Raw genomic sequence first — 27,531 nt, forward strand, 5'->3', positions numbered from 1 at the left:
GGCTCGAAGGGCCAAATGGCCTCCTACTGTACCTATTTTCTATGAAAGCTTCTATGAAACTGTAAGGTATGCAAGTTGGGAGATAACATCTAGGGGAAAGTATACAATTACTGGCAAGACTGCTATCAGCATTGATGTAGAGAGGGATCCCGGTGTCCGTCAATGGTTCCCTGAATCTGACAACACAGAATGAAAGATAGTGGTAAAGAATTGGTAAATGCATGCTTGCCCTCATCAGTCAGGGCCAGGGAATAAAAGTCAATAAGACATGTTACAGCTTTAGAAAACTGTTACGCCACATATTGTGTGCAGTTCTGGTTACCTCATTACAGGAAGGATGTGGAGGTTTTGGAGAAGGTTTACCAGGAAGCTTCTTGGATTACAGGGTATCAGCTAAAAGGAGGGGTTTTGACAAACACGATAACTTTCTCTGGAGCGTTGGATGCTGAAGGAAGTTTATAAAATTCTGGGAGGCACAGATGGACTGGACAGTCAGAATCTTTTTCCCAGGGTGGAAATGTCAAAGACCAGAGGGCAGAGGGGGAGAGTTTAAAGGAGATATACAGAGCAAGATTTTTACATAGAGAGTGGTGGATGCCTGGAAAGCACCACCAAGATTGGTGGTGGAAGTAGATACAATAGTGGTTTTTGAAATATGCTTTAAGATACAAACATAAATTTGCAGAGAATGGAGGGATATGGATAAAGTACAGGCAGAAGGGATTAATTTAAATTGTTCGGCCCAAACAGGCATCAAGGGCTGAGAGGCCTGTTCCAGTGCAGTACTGTTCTATAGTTCTATTCAAATCCATGAAAGGCCCAGAGAAAGTAAGTAAAAATAAACATAATTGACAGAAGGGTCAAGAATGGAGATTTGAGATGAGTAGCAAAAGAAATATGGTGACATGAGGATAAATTTTTTGGTGCAGCAGATAATCATGATTTGGAGGGTGGTGGAAGCAGCTCTCATGAGGAAATTGGCCATATCATGGAAAGAGAAAAAAACGGTATTAGAAATGGTACTAGATTTCTATTGTATTAGGCTTGAAGAGTTGAATGGCTGGAATGTAACATGAAGTCTGGAATGTAACATGAAGTCTGGAATGTCAAAATTGTATGATTCTTTGATTCTACACTATTCAACATGGTTGCATGGCATGACTAGGGTGCATTCTACCTGTTACCTTTATTACCATCAGTTACCTAAATCTAACTACGCATCATAAGGCACTTGTTATAGTTAGTGAAGAGCTTCAGGATCTCCTGAGAATATGAAATGAGCTAATTGAATGCAAGTTCATTCATTTTTTGTGAACTAGTGAGGGGAATAAATGTTGAAAAATCCATCCTGACTTATATATGTCTCAGATCCATTCCAATTTTAAAGAGGGAATAAGAGTAGTCATTTCATAACACTTATTTTAAACTTGGAGTGAAGCCAGCAGTGGTGGCTGGAGATGATTTTTGGCAAATGAAGCTCAAATGATATACGATCATAAACATGTAAGTGACAGAATTGGATCTTGAAACTGATTGCCCCATGTTTTGCTTTAGCTTTTTGCTCAAACCAACTCTGCAAAATCCAAATTGACTTTTTAAATATTCCCATTGTGAGTCCAGTCTTCTCGTAAATAATTTTCAGCTTGATCTGTCCTTTCTAACCCCATTATTGCTCTTTGAGCCAGTCCACAATCGTTTATAGTTATGAAACTTTCACCAGTAATGCAACCTGAGATGCACTGTGTTACCTTTTACTGCAACACCATACTATTTTCATGCCAGGTCTGAAGTTCCCCTGATGTTTACCTGAAGCTGCTCTTTACTTGTCTCCTGTTACTTTACTGCCCTTCTATTCTCAAGATCTAATGGAAGAATCAATAGACAATAGACAATAGATGCAGGAGTTTGCCTTAAGAGCTCTATCTAACTCTCTCTTGAAAGCATCCAGAGAAATGGCCTCCACTGCCTTTTGAGGCAGAGAATTCCAACGATTCACAATCCTCTGTGTGAAAATAAATTCACCTGTTTCAGTCTTCAAGGGTCCAACTTTGGTCTTAACTATTTTTTTCCTCTTTACATATCTAAAGAAGCTTTTACTATCCTCCTTTATATCGTTGACTTTATCTATTTCCTCTTTCTAAATAAACAAGAATTCTCACCTCTGCATACCCCCTCACTAACCAAAGTATCTGTGTTTTCCTAATCTAAGTATTTTCTTTCCATCTGGCTCTGGAAGTGACTGCCCTTTAACAATCCATGTGTTGTGCCGGAACGTATTAAGTTCAGTTACTTGTCTTCCAGGTGCCAACACCCATCCTCTATCTCATATTCCAAACCTTTTTCTACACTTGCTTCAAAAATCACGACTCTCTCTCAGAACCTGGCCTGGTGCCTCTGGTGGATGCAGCATGCCGGGGAAAATGAGTAATGATAATTCTGTAATGATTGAGGCCTTCGTCCTTCCCAACTTATACCAGAAACAGTAGGGCCACGAGCAAATGGATTGTTGGTGTGCTATGGCCACATCGTGCATGTAGTGTGGATTAAATGGTGCAATATAATTTCTTGGCCCTAATGTCCACAAAGCTTCTCCTGAATTCTCAAAGAACATAACCTCCACTGTACATGTTGTGGAATAATGGGAGGTGTTTTTGTGCATATTTTTTAATTGAGTCCAAGTGATCTCCAGCATGAAGCGGATGATAGCACAATGCTTAAATTGAAGAGTTTGAATGGCAACCCTGAGGGGAAAAAACGTGACCAGTTTCATATCCAATTGTCTCTTGCAGTTCCACTGTCACTACATAGATGAATTGCCCTCTCAAGTGAGAGATAATGAAACTTAATCCATAAAGTGTATGCTCTCAACAGATGGGTGTGCTGGAAATAACAGATTGGATGTGCTAATCAGCAATTTACCAAAGATCTCATAGAGAACATGACAAGGAAAGGGCATCACTAACAAAGTCAAATTTCACAGACTGTGTAATTAATTGTTTACTTACTTGAAGACCCACCAAAATGTTGATTTGAAGGTGTGGTTAAGGATTAGGAAATTATATTTATTGATTGGTAATCAATCATTTAAAAATGAACTGTTTGAGTATCTTATTAGCAAAGACCCAAAACTCATAAAACAGGCAAAAAGGATTCATCAATGCATTAAACAGGTTCATTCACTTGGAGTTATGAGACTATCATCTTGTCAGAGACTGTTAATGTCTCTGTCACTGTGAACATTTATACCTCCTGGCTCCTGCATGGCTGGTACTAGGTTATTAATTTGAAGCACACAGCTATTTAAAAAAAGTTAAGAAAGGTCCTCAGAATGAAATATATTGTTCTATAGAACCTGTCTATTCTTGTACATATTTAACTGCAAGTTAAATCCACTTTAAGAATGAGTTTTCAGCGAACAAGGAGAAAAAACAATATGTTGAACTTTATTGTGAGAGGATTTGAGTGCAGGAATAATGGTGCCTAATTAAATATATAGGCTTTAGTTAGAACTTGGAGCATAATGTACAAATCTTGTTCACCACTTCAAAATATATTGATAGGATGGAGAATGTAACACGGATTCAACAGATTGGTTGGTGGCATTGGGATTTGTGTTAAAAGAAAGATGAAGTAGTTTGGGTCTATATCATTTAGCAGATCGATAGGTAATTTCACCCACTGCAGTGGTCCTGACTTACAATCTACCTCATTGGAGATCCTCGGACTATTTTTGACTTTACTGGACTTTATCTTGCATTAAACATTATTCCCTTATCCTGTACCTGTACTCTGTGGACTGCTTGATTGTAATCATGTACAGTATTTCGCTGACTGGATAGTACACAACAAAAAAGCTTTCCACTGTGCCTTGGCACACATGACAATACTAAACTAAACAAAGCTACACTTTCTATTAAACATTCAAAGTTCTTACATGCCTTAGCAGTGTAGATGCAAGATGATGTGTCCCGTGGCTGGGTTGTCGAACACTGGGGAATCACTCTCAAAATTATGGGTTTTAAGCACTTTGGGGTCAGTGCAAGAAAATAATACTGAGAAGAAAGATCAGCTGTCATTTCACCATTTGGTGCAGCAGACGCAAGAAGCTGAATAACCTTCTGCTGTCCACGTTCCTTAAGTTCATATAGTTTTAAGTGCTGTTCATTGCATATGTGCTACTGTGCTACGCAGTTAACTCATGCAACTGAGAACTTTTTTCAACCTCTGGTATTCTGATTTTATTTTTTCCTAAATAGTAAGAAAAAAAGGTGTAATTGCTTAACTCCTCTCCACTTTTAGCACCTAAGCTGTGCTGCCATTTATGTTAAGAGTTCATTATTTCTATTGTATAATTCCTAGACATTGGGATTCTGTTCTCAGCACATCACTGTGCTGCATGCTCTCAGCTGATAAAGTTCCACAGCCTGTCTTTATACTTTCTATTTATGTAATGGCATTGCCTTTAAATATGCACTATTTAAAAAAAACATGGTGGGATTTATTTGATTATTCCAAGTTTGAACCTGTGACTTATCTGGGTAATGACACTAGAAAATTTATTATCTATTCTATGATTCTGTTTTTTATTTCTGGTCCTGATCTTTTGCAATGAAATGTTCATAAGTATAGAGCACAATGCATTGTGACACGGATTCATTTTAATTACAGGGAGGAGAACACTGTTATTATCATGGCAAAATTCAAGGAAATGAAGAATCCTCTGTGGCCCTTTCAACATGCTATGGACTACAGTAAGTTGCATGACACTGAATTTTTGGATTTAATGTTTTTATATTGACAATCTAACCTCTGGATTACATGGACATATAAGGTGAAACTATTGTGCAAGAATCTTGGCATTGGAGGTTGGGGAGGAGAGTTTATCTAAAAAATGTGTTTTTGGCATGTTGCCTTCATACCAAGTGTAGTTCAGTATAGGAGCAAAGAGGTTCTTCTCCAGTTGTACAGGGCCCTAGTGAGACCACACCTGGAGTATTGTGTGCAGTTTTGGTCTGCAAATTTGAGGAAGGACATTCTTGCTATTGAGGGAGTGCAGCGTAGGTTCACAAGGTTAATTCCTGGGATGGCGGGACTGTCATATGTTGATAGAATGGAGCGGATGGGCTTGTATACTCTGGAATTTAGAAGGTTGAGAGGGGATCTTACTGAAACATATAAGATTATTAAGGGTTTTGACACGCTAGAGGCAGGAAACATTTTCCCCACGTTGGGGAAGTCCAGAACCAGGGGCCACAGTTTAAGAATAAGGGGTAAGCCATTTAGAACAGATATGAGGAAATACTTTTTCACACAGAGAGTTGTGAGTCTGTGGAATTCTCTGCCTCAGAGGGCGGTGGAGGCTGGTTCTCTGGATGCTTTCAAGAGAGAGTTAAGCCCCTGTCCCACTTACGTGTTCTTGGCACGCTAATTACGCGACCTCGTGGTCCTCGCGGTCCTGCTAAGGTCGCGCGCGATTTCATGCGTGCGCACAGCCGTCTGGAGCGTGTGACGTCATTTGAAGATGGATACAAAATGCAGGAATAACTCAGCGGGACCGGCAGCATCTCTGGGGAGAAGGAATGGGTGACGTTTCGTGTCGAGACTCTTCATCAGTTTGAAAGAAGGGGCTTGACCCGAAACATCATCCATTCCTTCTCTCCAGAGATGCTGCCGGTCCCGCTGTGTTACTCCTGCATTTTGTGTCTATCTACAATTTTCTTGGCCCCGCTCTGGGAGTAGAAGTGGAGGCGGATCCGGATCTGCAACGGCCGTGAGCCCCAGGCCGAGTTCGACGATCGTTTGCCTGCTTCTGCTGCTATTGGAGGTGAGACATTGCGTCGCGCCAGGGTCTTGGGCCTGTCCCACTTTGGCCATCAGTTATGCGACAGGCCGTTGGCGCGCGAAGATTTAGTTTGCTACACAATTTTGGAGCGCCGCGCGATATTGCACACAGCTACATACCCCTCCGCGCTTCTCAGTGGGACCGGCCCTGCATGGACATACGATGCCCATGCGCCTCAACGCGACAATTAGGTCGCGTAATTTGCGTGCCAAGGACACGTAAGTGGGACAAGCCCTTTAGATAGAGCTCTTAAAGATAGCGGAGTCAAGGGATATGGGGAGAAGGCAGGAGCGCGGTATTGATTGTGGATGATCAGCCATGATCATATTGAATGGCAGTGCTGGCTCGAAGGGCCGAATGGTCTACTCCTGCACCTATTGTCTATTGTCTATTCGAGCTTTAAGTGGGGGTGGGCGGGTGAATGATTACGAGCTGTTCCGAGTTTTGTTTTCTGCTTTGTGATGGAGTAGGCAGATGTTAGGGTTATTTTCTCTTTGCCCTGGCTTCCATGATCTTTATTGGTGGGATCCATTATTTCATTAACAATTCCTGTATGAGTTTCAGCAGACCCTGAGAAACGAGTTTGAGTTTCTGAGGGCAGAATAATGGTGGAAAATTGGCAAAATGAAAAGGGACAGCAATTACTTTAGTCTTGTACCTTTTACACTGGTGCAGAATATTATCTAGAGCTTCTTCCGATTGGCCACAGGCACCATGGCTGAACCTCTTGACATACTCCAATAAAATGGAAGCACTATTTATAGCAATCTTCTGGTGTTGCTAAGCCTTTATCATAGAAAATCTAAGACTCCTTATTAAGGTTACTAAGCATGTCACCTTTATTTTTTAAGTAATAAGACAATGTTAGTCACCTTCCTCTAATCAGGAAATTATATTTAAAGAAAGCGTATGAAGATGTGAGTTAAAATATGTCTGATAAGTTCTTTAGTATTTGCAAGGCTAGTTTAGCATTTGGTCTGTTCGATGTCATATAACAAGTTTAAAATCACATTTATAAATAATGTTACATTGATCCCATGTCCATTAGAAACATTCAGAGATTTGTGAACATACGATACGATAGAACTTTATTCATCCTAGGAGGGAAATTGGCCAATTCAGCGTGCATCGTGCAGAAATTATCTTAGTGGCTATACCCTGAAAAGGTTTTACCTCGTATATGAATTATACTTCAAGAAATGAAAACAAATGAGTATAAATTAAGATAAGAGAGTTGTTTGGAGTTATAAAGCATAGAAACAGATCATACGGCCCACAGCGTCCATCCTGACTGTCAGGCCTAATCTCATATGTATGCATTAACTCCAAATCTCTCTATGCTCCACTCCTTCAGATACCTGTTGAGAAGTCTCTTAAATGGTGTTACTGTTCCTGCCTCCATCACAGCCTCTGACAGCTCATTCCAGATACCAACCACGCTTTGTGTGGTCTTGTACCCCAAGGTCTTTCTGTTCAGATTTTAGTGTACCCCAAACTGAGAAAGCAGTATATTTATATTTTGACTGAGGGGAAGACGTAAAATGTCTATTAACTAATGTCAAAAAGAGACAATCCTGCAGATGCTGGACATTTGAAATAAACATCAATATTTCTGGCCATATACAGTGGGTCACAGTCACACTCAAAATAAAAGGGGAGCTGTTCAGGACAGGGGGTGATGAGTCTTTATGATTCTCAATCCAGGAGAGATATGGAGGTACAATCTGTGCTCATTCAAGACAAGTGGATTAATTTATGATCTGGAAGATTGAATTGGGCTTTGTGTCCACGTTTACAGGTGATGCAAAGATAGGTGGAGCGGGGAGGGGGGGCAGGTAGTGTTGAGGAGGCAGGGAGTCTGCAGAACAGGTTGGGAGAGTGAGCAAAGAAGGTGGGCAAGGAATGTGGGATTAGTGTAGAGAAGTAGTATTGGGTAAGACATCAGCCATAATCTTACTGAATCTCAGAGAAGACACAAAGCACATTGATTCTTATTCTTATGAGTGTTTCTGCCTTTATCACATTTACTGGCAGTGAAATCTAGTCTATCCCGTTCATAAAAATATATAAATCTATGGCTCCTCAAGAGCTGTTGATCCTTTAACTAAGGGAAATAAGTCAGATATATTAACCGCATCTCAGTCTCTCGTTGTTTTAATATAGCTCATTTAAATCTTCTCACAGGCTGCTCTGCACAGAAGAGCAGCTTTTATGTATCCAACCATTCCTTGTGCAAATTAAATTCCAGTTCTGGCAACATTTGCACGTAGAGACATCAAAGACTGCAGATGCTGGAATCTTGAGCAATAAGCAAACTGCTGGAGGAATCATAGAATCATAGAATCATAGAAAGTAGGTGCGAGAGTAGACCACCAGGTCCGTCGAGCCCGCACCGCCATTCACTCATGGCTGAACACTAAACAGACACACTTACCCACAAACAGTAGACACAAGACACAGAACACAAGACACTACCCTCCCCTTTATACCGCTATCACCCCCCTCCACCCCAAGAACCGCGTGATCTCCTGGGGGAGGCAAAAAAACGGATAAAAACCCAGGTCCAATTCGGGAAAAAAATCCGGGAAATTCCTCTCCGACCCCAATCCAGGCGATCGACACTTGTCCAGGAGATCACTCAGGTCTACTATACTAACCATACCTAGGTCCATATCCCTGCCCTCTCCCCGTAGCCCCTTATCCCCTTGGCAGCTAAAAAAACATCTATTTTTGACTTAAATATATTTAACGTTTCTGCTTCCACTGCTCCCTGGGGCAGTGAATTCCACAAACTAACCACCCTCTGGGTGAAGAAGTTCTTCCTCATCTCAGTTTTAAAAGAGCCCCCCCTCACTCTGCAACTATGTCCCCTAGTTCTAGCCTCCCCGATCATTGGGAACATCCTCGGTGCATCCACCCGATCAAGGCCCCTCACGATCTTATACGTTTCAATGAGATCGCCTCTCATTCTTCTAAACTCCAAAGAGTAGAGTCCCAGCTTACTTAACCTTTCCTCATATGTCAATCCCCTCATTGCAGGAATTAATCTTGTAAACCTTCGCTGCACTGCCTCCAGGGCTAGTACATCCTTTCTTAAGTATGGACCCCAGAACTGTACACAGTATTCCAAATGTGGTCTCACTAATACCGTGTACAGCTGCAGCAAGACCTCCGTGTTTTTATACTCAATCCCCCTAGCAATAAAGGCCAAAACTCCATTGGCCTTCCTGATTGCTTGCTGCACCTGCATACTGACTTTTAGTGATTCATGTACTAATACCCCTAGATCCCTTTGCGTTGCATTACAACGCAGCTCCTCCTCATTTAGAAAATAACTTGCCCTATCATTTTTTTCCCCAAAGTGAATGACTTCACATTTATTAGTATTAAATTTCATCTGCCAAGTTGTTGCCCACTCACCTAGCTTATCTATATCCTTTTGCAGACTCTTCCTATCCTCCTCATCCCCTACTTTCCCTCCCATTTTCGTATCGTCCGCAAATTTTGATATATTACACTTGGTTCCCTCCTCCAAATCATTTATATAAATTGTGAACAACTGGGGTCCCAGCACCGACCCTTGCGGAACCCCGCTAGTTACCGGTTGCCATCCCGAGTATGAACCATTTATCCCCACTCTCTGCTTCCTATTCATTAGCCAATCCTCTACCCATGCTAATATATTACCCCCAATCCCATAATTTTTTATTTTTAGCAATAGTCTCCTATGTGGCACCTTGTCAAAAGCCTTTTGGAAGTCCAAGTATACCACATCCACCGGTTCCCCTTTATCCACCCGGGTTGTTACTTCCTCAAAGAATTCGAGCAGATTCGTTAAACACGATTTCCCCTTCACAAAACCATGCTGGTTCTGTCTGATGAAGTCATGTTTATCCAAGTGGCCCGTTAGTGTTTCTTTAATAATTGTCTCCAACATTTTACCCACCACCGATGTTAGACTAACCGGTCTATAGTTACCCGCCTTCTGTTTACTTCCTTTTTTAAATATAGGTGTTACATTGGCCATTTTCCAATCCACTGGGACCGTTCCTGCCTCCAGGGAGTTTTGGAAAATTATCACCAATGCATCCACAATCCCCACCGCTATCTCCCTCAAGACCCTTGGATGTAATCCATCAGGCCCAGGGGATTTATCCTCCTTCAGTCTCATTAATTTCCCTAATACCACCTCCTTGGTGATCTTAATAGTATTTAGCTCCTCCATTCCTACCGCCTCCTGTTTATCCAGCGTTGGAATATTTTTTGTGTCTTCTATGGTGAAGACTGATACAAAATACTCGTTTAATGCCTTTGCCATTTCCATGTTCCCCACCAACAACTCTCCAGTCTCACCCTCCAATGGACCAACGTTCACCTTAGCCACCCTTTTTCTTCTTATATAGCTATAAAAACTCTTACTATTAGTTTTTATGTTGTTCGCTAAATTCCTTTCATAGCCTATTTTCCCCGTCTTAATTAATCTCTTAGTTACTTTTTGCTGACCTTTAAATGCTTCCCAATCCTCTACCCTCCCACTACCTCTGGCTACCTTATATGCCCTTGCCTTCAGCCGAATACTATCCTTTATAGTTTTACTGAGCCATGGCTGACTGTTCTTACCCTTACCCCTTTTTTTCTTCATAGGAATAAATTTATCTTGAAGGTTATACAGTAGATCCTTAAACGTACACCACTGCTCATGTACCGTCTTATTCTTGAGTCTGCTATCCCAGTCAACTTTGATCAGCTCAGTCCTCATACCTTCATAATCCCCCTTATTTAGACTAAGCACCCTAGCCTGAGTTTCAACCTGCTCCCCTTCTATTTGAATATGGAATTCGACCATATTGTGGTCACTTGTTCCCAACGAGTCCCTAACTATGACATTTTTAATTAATCCTGCTTCATTACACAGGACCAGATCTAAGATTGCCTCCCCCCTTGTCGGTTCCGTGACATACTGTTCTAGGAACCCGTCTCTAATACATTCTATAAACTCTTCCTCTAGTCTACCCTGCCCAGTTTGGTTTGCCCAATTAATATGAAAATTGAAGTCCCCCATGATTACAGCAGTTCCCTTTTTACATGCGTCAACTATTTGCAGATTTATGTTCTGACTAACAGCGTCACAGCTATTTGGAGGTCTATAAATTACACCCACTAGTGTTTTTTTCCCCTTGTTATTCTCTATCTGTACCCAAGCTGTTTCACTATCCTGATCCTTCAACGCAATATCCTTCCTCTCCATTGCCGTTATTCCCTCCCTTATCCCTCCTGTAATGGGACGAGCAGAACTGCACGCAATACCTCAAACACGGCCTAACCTAAATCTGATAGACCTGCATCATGACTTGCTGACTCATACTGAATACCCCAAGCAATGAAGACAGGCATAACATATTTCTTCTTAACCACGCTATCTACCTGTGCTGCCACCTTCAGTGAGCTATGAATTTGGACTTCATAATCCCTCTGCACATCAATGCTGTTAATGGTCTTGTCATTAGTTGTGTAGTGTTCCCTTACATTCAACCTCCCAAAGTGTAACATCTCACACTTGGGTTAAACTCCATCTACCTTTTCTCTGCCCATTCCTGTAGCAGTTCTATATCCCACTGTATCTTCTTACAGTCTTCTTCACTGTCTGTAACTCCTCCAATTTTAGTGTCATCACTAAATTTACTCACCAACCCTACTACAAACGTACTCACATAGAAACATAGAAACATAGAAAATAGGTGCAGGAGTAGGCCATTTGGCCCTTCGAGCCTGCACCGCCATTCAATATGATCATGGCTGATCATCCAACCCAGCACCCCGTACCCGCCCTCTCTCCATACCCCCCGATCCCCCCAGCCACAAGGGCCACATCTAACTCCCTCCTAAACATAGCCAATGAACTGGCCACAACCACCCTCTGCGGGAGAGAACCCCAGAGACTCACCACTCTCTGTGTGAATGCAACGGGTCAGGCAGCATCTGTGAGGGGGGAGTGGACAGACGATATTTCAGACCAGAACTGAAAACATATTCAAGCTATGATCTGACAAACATTGCACACAATTGTAGCATAACCTCTCTCAAAAGAAAAAAGATTTTTTTTTAAATGAACACGATATGATTTATTTTTCTTTCATCCATTGTATCTGCACATGTTGCCTGTGATTTCGCCCTTGATTTGTGGGTTAATTGCATTATTGCAAACTCTAAAGGAAATTTTTAACTTGTGATTATGAACCATAATCTTAAGTGTTTCACTTATGTTTCATCTGACACAGAAGCTTCTAGAAATTCTGTTGCTTTTGTGCTTCATAATTACATTTAATTAATAGTCAAGTCAATGAACACGCAAACAGGCTCTTCAGATTAGCTGTGAAAAATGTACAGAAGCTGTTGTGCATGAGCAGTGTTGTCAAATGCAAAGTAAGTTTTGAATTGTACTTTTGCAAAATTGTGTACCAGGCCGAAGAGCGCTGCATGCCTTGCACTGCATAGAAGGCTTTAACTGGAGGGGTGACAGCTTCAATGTTAATTAAAAGCCTTACCTCAATTGCCACCAGAATTTAAGGGCTTGCAAGCTTCTTCCAGTTAAGTTCCACTTTAAATGTTTTTTTTAATCTTCGAAGCCATCCCCCTTCAGTGTCCTCACGGCCCCTGATGGCGTCTAAGACCATCCCTCCTCTACCCACCATTCACCAGCCACCGTATCTCACTTAGCCCAGGCTTGATTCTATTTGACCAGCTACTGTTCACCACAGACCATTATATGCCCTCAGACCTCTCTCACCTTCCACCACCTTCAAGTGTGATAGAATCTCAAGTGTTGTGTGAAAAAAAGATGAAGCCCCAGTATCTCAGAGCAAAAAGGCAATCCATCTTATCGGGCACTGTGAAACCAACGGCATACATTGACAAGCTTTGAAACAGTGGGAGAACTAGTTGAATGGATTACTGTGAGAAAGCTGAATTAATAGCAGTAGATTCGGTTATGAACCCAGGCTACTTCACAAAGCTTGGCACTTGAACCACATGTGTTGATTCAGCTCCTTCGCACTCTGGTACTGTGTCTTGTCTGAGTCAGTTCACTAAATGATGTAATCAACAGCCATTGTTTGAATAAAGAGGAACGATTCAGCAGTGCTGTGCATAGGGAGAGCAGGTGCACAACTGTCAGAATGAGAATAAATGAAGACTGCAGCAGTTTCTTAGAGGGCTACAATTTTTCGCCTTTGTGATAAGGGTGAGTGAGCTCAATGCCTTTAGCACGCTTTGTGCCGGGGCATTACAAAGGTATCAGATGTGATGCAAAAATGTTCAAGTGTATTTCATTACTGAATGGAAACATGATGTAATTCCAGACTTTGTGTAACATACTCATTATCAGCCTAATAAGTACGTGGACTATTAGTTGGTGAGAGAACAGGCATGAATCAGTGCTGTGGGAGATCGTTCAGTCAACCCTGACATCTCTCATTATCATGAAAGTGATGCACAGCTTTGATGCCTTTGGGAAGGGCTAAGTGATGACCTAACTAGTTAATGGTCAGAGGGGTTTTAAAGGACCATCTGCTGACCACTTTTCACACCAGCAGATTAATCAGGAAAAGACGAGGAAACTATGGTTTGGAAAATGCGTGTAAGTGAAAGAATTGTTCAATCAGATGTAGACAGAATATGTTGGGGTTTACGTTCCCTCCATGTATTGTAGTTTGAAAGCTCTGGATGATATTCTACTGCAGTACTGAGGGGATGATACACTGTTAAGGTTTTGTGGTGTGAAGGAGATATTAAAATAAGAACACAAAATGCTATAGTAACTCAGCAGCTTAGGCGGCATCTCTGGAGAATATGGATAGGGTTTTGCCCTGTCAGGTGGACATGAAGCGTACAATGAAAAAAAATCTATACATGGTGCTCTAGGCATCCCCGATTAACTCTGCATCACCATTAACATTTTCTAAATAATCAATGGTGTAAGTGTGTGGTGGTGGCACTCTGCTGTTTCAATTGATTTACAATGCAACAAAATTTTAGAGGCAGCATACAATGCACCGCTTCAATTACATAATATTTTTAGTTCTACCACCCAGGCATGAAATTCTAGGCAATTATCCAATCATTATCACACCACTCTTTGTAGGAGTTTGTTGTACATAAATTAGCTGCCACATTTCCTATATTACAAAGTGACTACATTCAAAAATAAAAGTACTTTATTGGCTGTAAATTATATTGGATGTGAAAAATAAAATTTAGATGCAATATTTTTACTATTTTCATTTCATTAATGTTATTTGGGCAGTGTGTTCTCACAGCTGCCAAGTTTTGCTTGATTACTTTAAAACTCTTATGTTGACTCTTCTGTCATTAATTGACAACCTGTTTGGCATTGCCCACATGGTTCTTTTAGGCCAGAAGAAAAAAAACAAAGGGGGATAAAATGTTGCAGACCATTTGACGCCTTGAAGAAATTTGTGCTCAACAGTTTTCTCTACTACTGAGAAATGCTCCATGAGAAGAAGAGGCAGGCAATACCATTAATCTGTAGTCTCTTCTTCAAAAAGGAAGAGTCAGAACTTGGCCCATTTTCCTCAGTAGTGTGAACCAAAGGGTACCTCATCTCCCCACTCTTCCACTTCATCTGCTATTGTTGTGCTGATGTGATTGAGAGTTCATTTTTGTTGGTGTACAATGTATTTTGTACTATGTTTCATTTTATGTTAACTTATTTAGTTTAGTTTATTTTAGGAATACAGAGTGGAAACGGGCCCTTTGGCACACTGAGTCCCCACCGACCAGCGATCCCCATACGCTAACACTATCCTAAATACTAAGGGCAATTTACCAAAGCCAATTAACCTACAATCTGTATGTCTTTGGAATGTGTGAGGAAACCGGATCACCCGGAAAAAACCCATGCAGTCACGGGAAGAACGTACAGCAACTGTAGTCAGTATCGAACCCGGGTCTCTGGCCCTGTAAGGAAGCAATTCTACCACTGTGCCACTGTGCACATTCATAGTTTTCATAGATAATCCGATAATCTCTATGTATAATCTATGTTTATCCTCAGTGACGCCTTCATTTGTCACTCACAGTTAAATAAAATGTCAGCAACGTACCTTCAATATATAATGGTATAATGGCTGTTTTTAGTTGATTATATTGGTATTTCTGTGTCCAGGACAGCACCCTGAGCAAGGTACCGATGTACTTGATCACAGTTTGAAGGCTTAATTGTTTTCTGTAACAAAATAGCAGCATTTTGTCTTCTTACATTAAGATTCCTCTACTCGCCCTCATTCACATGCTTGTATGGCCCTCCGCACCTTAGTGTCTGGGATAGACTTCCATTGAGGTTCCATTTTGTATCCTTTGGAAATTGGATGGCTAGTTAGGAAGTCACAATTAAAAAAAATTCAGCTTCAAGATATAAATAACACTGGTCTGGCCAGGATCTTGAAACTTGAGAATGTTGCTAGTCCACCACTGAGGTGTGGGAAGGTGGGAGTACCAAGGACACCTATTCAAGGTATAATTCCACATGCATTAGACCAAGGTGATGTTATAGTGTCATAGAACTATACAGCATGGAAACAGGCCCCTCTGGCCAACTAGTCCACACCAACAAAGTTGCCTAACTAAGTTAGGCCCACTTGCCTGCATCTGGCCCATATCCCACCAAACCTATGCTATTTATCTACCTGTCCATGTGTGTTTTAAATGTTGTGATTATACCACTTCCACTGGCAGCTCGTTCCATGTAGCAAGGAGAATCTGTGAGCATTTAGTATTTTGGAAGATTGCAAGGTTCTGGCAGAATGTGTTGGAATAAATAATCATAAATGTTCTTATCCCTATTTCACACTTTTGTCAAACCGCTGAAATATTGATAGTGACTTTTTAACTCAACTAAAAGTTTAATGTGTTATGTGTGCCACTAAATACTTGATAAGTTCCTGCTAATGATGCTGACCGTGCATCATCTATTTCACACTGACTACTGGCTCATGCTCAATAGTAGTACTGTTTCTATATCCTGAATATGATTGTTTCTATATTCTGCTTCTAAATAACTCAAGCGACAGTGAGGCATCACTCCCAGACAAGCTGAATGCATTCCACACTCATTTCAAAATGGAGAACACCGATGCTCCTTCTCGGGCAGTGATATTGTAATCTCAGTCACCGAGACCAACGGCAGAAAATCATTCATAAGGTCTTAAGTAATAGGAGCAGAATTAGGCTATTCAGCCCATCAAATCAACTCCGCCATTCAATCATGACTGATCTGTCTCTCCTTCCTAACCCCATTCTCCTGCCTTCTCCCCCTGACACATGTACTAATCGAGAATTTATCTAACTCTGCTATAAAAATATCCATTGACGGCCTCCACAGCCTTCTATGGCAAAGAATTTCACAGATTCACCACCCTCTGATTAGAGAAATTCCTTTTCATCTTCTTCCTAAAGGAACGTCCTTTACTTCTGAGGCTATGACCTAGTCCTAGACTCTCCCACTAGTGGAAGCATCCTCACCATATCCACTCTATCCAAGCCTTTCACTGTTCGGTACTTTTCAATGCAGTCCCGCTCATTCTTTTAAACCCCAACGAGTACAGGCCCATTGCCCTCGAGCGCTCATCATAAATTAACCCAATCATTCCTGGGATTATTTTTGTAAACCTCATCTGGACCCTCTCTAGGGCCAGCACATCCGTCCTCAGGTATGGTGCCCAAAATTGCTCACAATACTCCAAATGTGGCCTGACCAGCGCCTTATAGAGCCTCAGCATTACATCCCTGGTTTGTGCTCTAGCCTTCTTGAAATAAATGCATCTGCCTTCTTTACTACCAATTCGACTTGCAGATTAACTTTTTGGGAATCCTGTATCAGCACTCCCAAGTCCCTTTGCACCTATAATTTCTGGATTCTCTCCCCATTTAGAAAATAGTCTACGCCTTTATTCCTATTACCCAAATGCATGACTCCACACTTTGCTGCACTATATTCCATCTGCCACTTGGCTGCCCACTCTCCCGACCTGTTCAAGTCCTTCTGCAGAGTCCCTGCTTTCTCTGTACTACCTGCCCTTTCACCTATTTTCGTACCATCCGCAAACTTGGCCACCAAGCCTTCAATCCCCTCATCCAAATCATTAATATACAACATGAAGAGCAGCGGCCCCAGCACCGAGCCCTGCGGAACTCTGCTAGTCACTGGCAGCCAACCAGAAAAAGCCCCCTTTGTTGCCTCTCTTTACCTTTTGCCATCCAGCCCACCTGCTATCCCGGCTAGTATCTCCCTTTTGATACCTGGGCTCTCATCTTCCTTAGCAGCCTCACATGTGGCACCTTATCAAAGGCTTTCTGAAAATCTAGGCAAACAACGTTCACTGACTCTCCTTTGTCTCTCCTACTATTTACTTCTTCAAAGAATTCCAGCAGATTTGTCAGGCAAGATCTCCCCTTCACAAGACCATGCTGACTTCGGCCTATTTTATCATGAACTAAGTACTCCGTAATCTCATCCTTTATAATGGACTCATGAACCCTCGGAAAGCGTCCAGCTCAGATGGTGTACCTGGCCAGGTTCTTAAAACCTGCATGGACCAACTAGTTGGAGTTTTTGCTGCTCATTACTGAGGTCTGAGGTTCCCACCTGCTTTAATGGGCATCAATAATACCAGTGTCCAAGAAGAGTAAGGTGACATGCCTTAATGATTATTGACCGATGGCATTAATGTCCATGATGATGAAGAGCTTTGAGAGGTTGGCTATGATGCATATCCTACTTTAGCATGGACCTGGAACCACTACAATTTACCTGTCACCACAATAGATTAAATGGGGATGCAATCTCACTGGCACTCTACTCTGCATTGAACCACTTGGACAATCAGAACATATTAATCAGACTGTTGTTTATCAACAACAGTTTGGCAACTCGTGGAAATGGGCCTCTGCTCATCCCTATGCAACTGGACTTCCTCATGGACAGAACAAAATCCTATTGAATTGGCAGCAATAATTCCTCCTTGATACCCATCAGCACAGGAGCACCCCAGGGGTGTGTGCTCCACCCACTGCTTTACTCACTCTCTCCATGTGATTGTGTAGCCTAACACAATTTAAACTCCATCTTTAAACCACCGTTGTTTGACGAATAACGAATAATGGTGATTCAGAGTATAGGAGGCAGATTGAGACATCTGATTGCCATATCACCACTCTTACTCTCAATATCGCCAAGACCAATGAGCTGATTGTTGACGTTTAGATGGAAAAGCCTAGAATCCACAAACCTGTCTTCATCTGCAGATTAGCTGTGGAGAGAATCAACAATTTCAAGTTCCTGAGCGTGCATATCTCTGAAGATCTGTCCTGGGCCCAGCACATTGATGCAATCATGTTGAAAACCCATAAACACCTCTGCTTCCTTAGAATATTGAAAAGATTTGGTATATCAACAAATACGTTATTGAACTTCTACAGGTGTGAATTCTGCATAAACGAGTACTGATCTCTCTCATCATCAGTGATCTAACAGTTGCTGCCTCAAAAACCGCAGCCAATATCACCACAGTACCCTGGCTATGCTCGCAATTCACTGCTACCATGTGAAGATGGTATGGGACATTGAAAACCCGACCCAACAGGTTCACGAATAGTTTCTTCTCAACAACCATCATGCTCTAAAACGCTACACATAAGAACATTGGATTTTTTTTGTACTGGTATTGTGGTTATTAATTTATTGAATTCTTGTTTATTATATATTAGTTTAGTTTATTGTCAGGTGTACTAAGGTACAGTGAAAAGCGTTTGTTGCATGCCAACCAGTTGTTGGTTGGCATGTTGCATGCCAACCGACAATACATGACAATGGACAATAGGTGCAGGAGTAGGCCATTCGGCCCTTTGAGCCAGCACCGCCATTCAATATGATCATGGCTGATCATCCCCAATCAGTACCCTGTTCCTGCCTTCTCCCCATATCCCCTGTCTCTGCTATCTTTAAGAGCCCCATCTAGCTCTCTCTTAAAAGTATCCAGAGAACTGGCCTCCACCGCCCTCTGAGGCAGAGAATTCCACAGTCATGATTACAATCGAGCCATCCACAGTATACAGGTACACGATAAAGGGAATAACGTTTAGTGCAAGATAAAGTCTAGTAAAGTCAAATTAGTCCGAGGGTCTCCAATGAGATAAGTAGTAGCTCAGGACTCTTCTCTAGTTGTTGGTAGGATGGTTCATTTGCCTGATAAGAGTTGGGAAGAAACTGTCCCTGAATCTGGAGGTGTGCTTTCTCACTCTTCTATACCTCTTGCCTGATGGGAGAGGGGAGAACTGAGTGTGTGAACTCGTCCTTGATTATGCTGGTGGCCTTCCTGATGCAGCATGAGGTGTAAACAAAGTAGATTGAAGGGAGGTTAGTTTGTGTGATGGTCTGGGCTCCGTCTACAATTCGCTGCAATTTCTTGCAGTCTTGGATGGAGCTGTTCCCAAACCATGCTGTGATACATCCTGATAAGATGCATTGTGTTTACAAGCGTGTTATTCTGTTGCAAGTACGAATGTAATTGTTCCGTTTTAGGTGCATATGACAAGTAAACACTCGTGGGGTTTATTTTTACATTGCCTCTATTTCTGAATGGAGTTCCCTTAAGAGCCTGTCCCACTTGGCCGTCATTTGCGCCTCATTTACGCGTCATATGTAAAATGAGTAGACGCGTTGTCATGCATGGGTAGCGTGTGGGTAGCGCGGGATGGGCGCATGGAGAGGCGTGGAGGAGTGCGGAGTTGCGCGTGGTGAGGCATGGTTACGTCACCGTGCGTAACCATGCGTCTCCGCGCGCCGCAGGGTATTCTAATGACGTCACGCGCACCAGACGGCATGATGACGCGTCGACCTATTTTACATATGACGCGTAAATGACGGCCAAGTGGGACAGGCCCTTAACACGAGTTTTATATAATGAGCCCTACCCTGTGACTGCAGCATCGTATATCATGCTAATCTCAGATAGGCCAACAATTTTCTTTGCACTATAGATTACTATCTGTTTTTGGTAATCTAATTGTACGATCGCGGAGGAGAGGAATCAGATAAGAGATACAGAGCAGAGGCTGAAGGGCCTGTCCCACTTGGCTGTTTTCGCCAAGTGGGACAGGCCGACCTGCGCGCCATTTACACGACCTGCTAGCGTGTGGGTAGCGCATGGGTAGCGCGGAGACGGGCGCATGGAGTGGTGCGGAGGAGTGTGGACTTCGTCTTGCACGAAATCGTCGTGTGCCACCGGCCTGTCGCGTAACTGACGGCCAAAGTGGGACAGGCCCAGGACCCTGGCGCGACGCAAGGTCTCACCTCCAACAGCAGCAGAAGCAGGGAAACGATCGTCGAACTCAGCCTGGGGCTCACGGCCATTGCGGATCCGGATCCGCCCCCACTCCTACTCCCAGAGTGGATCCGAGAAGATTGAAGATAGACACAAAATGCAGGAGTAACTCAGTGGGACTGGCAGCATCTCTGGAGAGAAGGAATGGGTGATGTTTCGGGTCAAGACCCTTCTTTCAGACTGAAGAAGGGCCTCGACCCGAAACATCATCCATTCATTCTCTCCAGAGATGCTGACGGCCCAAGTAGGTTAGTTTTCAAGTTACAGTCAGTACCAAAATTGCAATGCTATTGGTCAGGGAACTGGGGCCAGTGGAGTGGGGGTCAGTTTGGTAAATTTCCATTTCCTCCTTGCATTGTTCAGATGGAACATTTTAGCTGATGACCAGGCTCTGTTGAGATATGACCATTTCTCTTGGCTTAAACTGTTCTTGCAACTGCGCCCGCTTTAGTATTATCCAAATATGTAACAACAGTTTTGAGGTCAGGGGTGGGGAGGGGGGAGGGGGGGGGGGGGGGGGGGGGGTGACAACTTATCTTCATACGCTGCACATTTACAGGGGGGGGATGGGCTCTGGCACTGACCATGTATTTCCCTATGGTGAATGAAATAAAGAATTTTATGTTTAAAAGTTCTGTTCTGGCCTTTTCTTACCTCCAGTTCCCTCCCCTATACTTTCAGTCTGAAGTAGGGTCCCGATTCGAAATGTCACCCATCCTTTTTCTCCAGAGATAATGCCTGACCAACTGAGTTACTCCAGCACTGTGTCTATCCTCTGTTCTCTTTAAGCTGCCCACATTCGACTGGAATAGAATGTGAGATTGAATTTTTGTTAAGGTTGTCTTGATCAGTCACTTTATCTTGCACTGCTCCAAAGCTAATGTTTTGGTGGGCAAGCAGAAGATCGATGCATAACTCACTTCCTCATGCCATATACGTTATTAAAATGATTGCTTGTTTTTTTATCCTCAGTGGCTTCTTTTATGATGGAAACTATACGTACTTGATTGAACCAACACCAACGAAAGAAGGAAACTTAGTGGTGAGTTTTGCTTTAAAGATTAACATAGAATAAGTGTTATAATACACAATCCTTTGCTGACTTTTTTCTTGACAGCAACTTTCCTTTTAACACAATTACAAATTTCACTTTAGGCTGTTCAACCTTCCTTTTGCAGAAGGACTGCTGGGTAGAAATGTAATGGTGCAATGAGAAAATAAATATTGGGGATTCATTTGGACATTGAGAAGGTCCAATCTTACAAAATGCGTTGGAGGTGGGGAAGGGTCGGGAGGGAGAGGGCGTGCTGCAAAAGTCTGAATTCAGATGTAGAAAATAGGATGAACCAGGAGAGTCATAGCGTGATACAGCATGGAAACGGGCCCTTTGGCCCAACTTGCTGACACCAACCAATATGTCCCAGCTATACTATGTTGTTAAGTCTTCTTCACAATCATCTGGGGACTGGTGTCTAAATTGGGGCTGCTGTCTCATCAAACAGCAGCCTGATATAATTCAACAAATCGTAACTAACAGGTGACGTGCTGGTCTTCTCCATCACAAGCCTGGCTGTGTCTGATCCTAGAAACGGCAGATGCTGGTTTATACCAAAGATAGACGCACACAGCTGGAGTAACAGCGGTCAGCCTTACTAAAATCCATGTATACAACGTCCACTGCCCTACCTTCGTCAATCTCCTTTGTCACCTCCTTAAAAAACTCAATCACTTGAGTGAGACCCGTGATGTCATTCCTCATGGAACGAGGGTTCCTCCCTTCTCACATAGATGAGGTCGCTGAGTGTACGTTTGAGTTGACCAAGCTAAAACTTAGCCTAAGATTATATATTGCAGAAATAATTGAAACATTTAACACAGGATTACTGAATTACGAATATCAAGTCAAGTCAAGTTTGTTCGTCACATACACATACGAGATGTGCAGTGAAATGAAAAGTGGCAATGCTCGCGGATTGTGCAAAAAAACCAAACAAACAAACAACCAAACAAACTACAAACAAAATGGAACAGAATCACATATTCACATATTACATATTTGTGGAAGGGAAGAAAAAGGAAAAAAAACAGTAATTTTAAAAAGACACCACACAACAGTAGAATGGTACAGTAAAGTTAGTTCCTGGAGAGATAGGAGTTTACAGTCCTAATGGCCTCTGGGAAGAAACTCCTTCTCATCCTCTCCGTTCTCACAGCATGGCAACGGAGGCGTTTGCCTGACCGTAGCAGCTGGAACAGTCCGTTGCTGGGGTGGAAGGGGTCTCCCTTGATCTTGTTGGCTCTGGAGTTGCACCTTCTGATGTATAGTTCCTGCAGGGGGGGCGAGTGTAGTTCCCATAGTGCGTTCGGCCGAACGCACTACTCTCTGCAGAGCCTTCTTCTCCTGGGAAGAGCAGTTCCCAAACCAAATCGTGATATTTCCGGACAAGATGCTTTCCACAGCCGCTGAGTAGAAGCACTGGAGGATCCTCAGAGACACTCTGAATTTCCTCAATTGCCTGAGGTGGTCAAGGCGCTGCCTTGCCTTACTCACGAGTGCTGCAGCGTGTGATATCCTCAGAAATGTGGACTCCCAGGTATTCATCCTGCTTTAATCTCAATATGTGTTACGTCTTCCTTCATCATCCATGGCTTCTTTCTGTTTGTTGCTTGTATGAGAAGAATGAAATTGAGAGACGAAGGGGCAGCACGGTGGCGCAACGGTAGAGTTGCTGCCTTACAACACCAGACACCCCGGTTCGATCCTGACTACAGGTGCTGTCTGTACAGAGTTTGTTCGTTCCTCCCGTGACCTGTGTGGATTTTCTCCAGGATCTCCAGTTTCCTCCCACACTCCAAAGATGTACATGTTTGTAGGTTACTTGCTACTATAAATTGTCCCTAGTGTGTAGGATAGTGCTAATGTGCGGGTATCCCTAGTCGGCGTGGACTCGGTGGGCTGAAGCCCCTGTTTCCGCATTGTATCTCTAAACTAGGCTAAACTAAACTTCAGGCGTGAAAGACAGATATGTTGCTAAATATATTGAGTTATTTTGTAGTGTTCCTGTGAAAACTTCTGTAGGAAACAAATGTGAACAAAAACAAAATCTGCTGGATGCTACATTGGGTGTCACTCTGTTGGATCTTTTGTTAAGGTTTTTTGGTATCAATCAGTTTCTATAGTTTTCTGCTTTACCTTTGTGATTCAGGAATTTATGGTCAAAGGAAGGAATAAAGGAATAAAGTCCTTGCCTGCCCAACCTCTCCTTGTATCTCAGGCCCTCAAGTCTTGGCAACATCCTCGTAAATCTTCTCTGCACTGTTTCCAGTTAAAGAATATAGTTCCTCTTTTGTGTCAAATACTTTTTGAACTTCCAATAACCATTTGGTATTCTAAGTGCATCCATAATTTACATGCTGTTGTCCTAATGAGTGAGGATTTTCATAACACCTATCTTTTTGGTAAATGCTTGAGCAGTCTTATCCTAAAGCTATCCATTGGGAAAATCAAAATGGAACCAACAATATTGGGGATGAAGTCCCAGAATATATTCTTGATTAGTAAATTGAGAAACTGACTAGGAAACAAGATCCGGCGATTATTTCAAAAAATTCAAAACTGGCCGCAACTAAAAATAGGTTGGCGTTTTAAAAATCGTAAATTTTTTAGTTGAAGCGGTTGCTAGTTGAAGGTGGTTGCCGGAGGTTGCAGGTAGTGGAAGGTCTTACCTTCCACTACCTGCAACCGCTGGCAACCACTTGCAACCTCCGGCAACCACCTTCAACTAGCATCGCAACCGGCTTTGACTAAACAATTATTGATTTTTAAAACAGCAACCTATTTTTAGTCGCGTCTGGTTTTGAATTTTTGAAGTAATTGCCGGAACATAGAAGAAGCGGAAACCACTTTCGACCATTAGGGAGACTGACAAAAACCTCCGGGAACCTCCTGGAACCGCACGGAAACCTTGGGTGGGGCGCAAAGTCTCCAGAGGTTTCCGTTCAGGTTTCCTAAATGGGACGGGCATAACGCTCCACTAAAGTTAGCCATCATCCTCCGCCTGTTCCACTGTTGAGGTCTTGGTTGTATTGCTCTTTGTTAGGGACCTCCCACTCAACCGTACCACCATGGGTGGCCCTACCAGGAGCATAGCTCCAGGCGGCATCGGTCGCAGGATCTCAGGACTACACAACCTTCACCACCACGACATGGTGACAATCCACAGAGATCAACAATAAAGAGAGCCCAAGGGCTGGTCTTAGGCTAGTCTAGGTCTGGTATCTGTGTGCAATGAGAAGTGTGGATCCATGTTGCTTTTCCCTATAGCTTAATTGTAGCATGGGTCGTCGACAGCACTTGGAATGCTGCTTACTAAAATGGTTGGAGGTAGTTCTATTAACGGTTGCCTCCTTCTGTGCCTCAGTCACCAGCGAATGGAAACCTTGGAGAGATTTAGTTAGTGCGGTACGATAATTTAGCATGTTCTTATCTATGCAATGAGTATCCATAGCTTTTGTTGATAACAGAGCACATTGGTAATTTCATTGGTCTCCCCATTCCTATCTCTTGTGGAGTTAAGCCTGTATGTCGATTAGCGCTAGATCTCATTATCATTAGAGCTATTGGCAAGGCTTCAGGCCACTTTAAACCTCTCTCAATGTATAATTTAACCAATTTCGTCTTGAGTATCCCATTTTGTCACTCAACAGCACAAGATGATATTGGGTGATATGGGCAGGATAAATGCTTGCACTGAAGTCCCTTCATTAGCTCCTTTATAACTGAACCAGTGAAGGTGGGTCCAATGTTGTGAATTCCGGTTCTTCTACCCCAAGTCAGGGTCAGTAAAACACTGAGTCAGGCACTGGAATCCAAACCATCATGTTCAACACCGGTGGATCAACTTCTGCTCCACTCACTCAAGCCTCGTGTAGACAGAACAGAAAGAGAAGATAACACTCCAACGAACATATTATCTTTATACCTCTAGACACTAATGGAGCGAAAGTACAAGGGGTGGGGGGAGGGGGGAGGGGGGAGGGGGGGAGATCATCTTTAACACATGGAAACAAATTAGAAACATCTTCAGTGCATAAAGAAACATCTTTAGTGAAGCTACCTGGACCAATCACGGGTACCGGCGGGAAGACACTGAAACAGAGTAGAAACATAACACTTCCTTAACCAATCACAAGTATGCATTAAGCGTCAGTGTACTGAAACACCTGCAGAAGTCCAGACTTTCTGGCAACAGTTCGGTCACATGGGTAAAAGCTTCCTGCAGCTTCTTCAGAGTTCCAGACATGGTGGAGCCAACTAGGTCACGTGGGTCTCCAGCACCTTGCAATGTATTGTCACTATCTGTGAAGCCCAGTTTCTCACAGATACCTGCCATTTCCAACGTACACAAACCCCTGCAAATCTACAGTGTCACTTGACATAACCTCTGGAATGCCAAATATCAGTATTACTTCTTTCAGTAACACTATGGCCACTGTTGTGACATCACTGTGGAAAGGCTTCTACCCATCTGGAAAACAAGTCTACAATTACTAACACACATTTACAACCTAAACGTTCAGGCATTTGTATAAATTGCATTTGTATATGTACAAAGGTTGGTGTTGCAAAGAAGAGTGTTTGCTAGGAGGGATTCCTGTGTTATACTTATGACGTCATACATTGAGCAGTAACTTTATCAGCAAAAGCAGAAAAACAAGGCCCATACCAGGTTGCTTGAATAATTCTATTCATCCCTCCTGTGGCATCATGTGTAAAGTGATGACACACATGTGCCAACCAGGGTAGGAGTTGCTCAGGGTCAACTATGTGGCCATCACAGGAAGCTCAAAGATCATTAGGTAACTGAAAACAATTCCACAATTGGCGCTCAGAGATATCGGCAGCAGCTTGCAAATTTATTATTTCATCAATAGAGGGCCCTGGTGCATTAAAATTATGCTGGCACTAGGGGATTACCATTCCGTTGGTTTGACTGGGTCTGAATGGGTTATTCGTGCTGTAGGGGACGGTCTGGCTTATGCCATTAATGTAAACATTCGTTTTTTAAATATATCGCTGCGGGCAGCTTCTGACCCAGTGTCCACATTGACCACAATTAAAACACACATTTCCTGCCTGCCCCCTTCCCAGTGACCTGATTCTTCTCCTTCCCCTTCCAAACATCCTTCCCTGTGGGCAGGTGGGGGCCCGCTGAATATGACCTCTTCTTCAGGATACTTCCTGGTTTCTCACTGACTCTCTGCTGCCGTTGTTCAATCTGGCGCTGACAATGTTGTAAAACAGGCAAAACATTATCCCCATTTTTATATTCCCATCATATAAAAGTTGCACAGACCAACTGTTTTATACGAGGTTGCAAGCCGTTTTCAATAGCACTCATTAGAGCAGACTCGCCTGAATCTAATTCTAAACCTGAATATCTTATGAAGGCATTATGGACACCATCAACATAAACCCCCAACATCCTAGCCTTGCATCTGAACGATGGAATAAATCTTCCCCCAGTCTACTGCAGACAGAAAGGATTTGCGTAACGTATCTTTCAAGTCATTCCAAAGTGCATCATTAGCTTCTGCAGGACCGTCCCAATCAAATTTTGTTTGAATAATTTTCCATTTAGATGAACTGAGTGTTGCATCAAGAGCCACATCAATATCGTTTTTGTTAGAAATATAACATTTGCGCAGTATGTCTACTTCATAAATGAATTTTTCAACATCATCCTTACACTTCCAATGGTAGCTCTCAACTCTGTGGGTGTCCAGGGTGCATAAGCTGTAACGGTATCATCATCAGAACCGGGAAAGGCTCGCATTGATGCTGATACAGAAAGTTGGACTTTGGCTTCACTACTACTTTCCCCTTCATTAGATTTTGACTGTTTAACTGGTCTCTGTTAAGAGGTGAAGGAATCACTTGCGTACAGTTTTGGTCTCCTAATCTGAGGAAAGACATTTTTGCCATAGAGGGAGTACAGAGAAGGTTCACCAGACTGATTCTTGGGATGGCAGGACTTTCATATGAAGAAAGACTGGATAGACTCGGTTTGTACTCGCTAGAATTTAGAAGATTGAGGGGGGATCTAATAGAAACTTACAAAATTCTTAAGGGGTTGGACAGGCTAAGATGCAGGAAGATTGTTCCAGATGTTGGGGAAGTCCAGAACAAGGGGACACAGTTTAAGGATAAGAGGGAAGTCTTTTAGGACCAAGATGAGAAAATCATTTTTTACACAGAGAGTGGTGAAGCTGTGGAATTCTCTGCCACAG

General features: G+C 42.7%; 1 protein-coding gene across 11 annotated transcripts in view; it reads left to right on the top strand.

Annotated features, from left to right (window-relative positions):
• adam22 (ADAM metallopeptidase domain 22) overlaps positions 1–27,531 on the top strand; it is a 256,501-nt gene that overhangs the window by 89,856 nt on the left and 139,114 nt on the right. For all 11 annotated transcript variants that reach the window (XM_033012998.1, XM_033013001.1, XM_033013004.1 and 8 more), the window contains 2 exons: positions 4,669–4,751; positions 21,214–21,283. In XM_033012998.1, coding sequence (XP_032868889.1) covers positions 4,669–4,751; positions 21,214–21,283 — 153 coding nt within the window. The remainder of the gene's footprint in view (positions 1–4,668; positions 4,752–21,213; positions 21,284–27,531) is intronic.

This window comes from Amblyraja radiata, chromosome 2, assembly GCF_010909765.2.
Source record: "Amblyraja radiata isolate CabotCenter1 chromosome 2, sAmbRad1.1.pri, whole genome shotgun sequence".
In the NCBI taxonomy this organism is placed as follows: Eukaryota; Metazoa; Chordata; class Chondrichthyes; order Rajiformes; family Rajidae; genus Amblyraja; species Amblyraja radiata.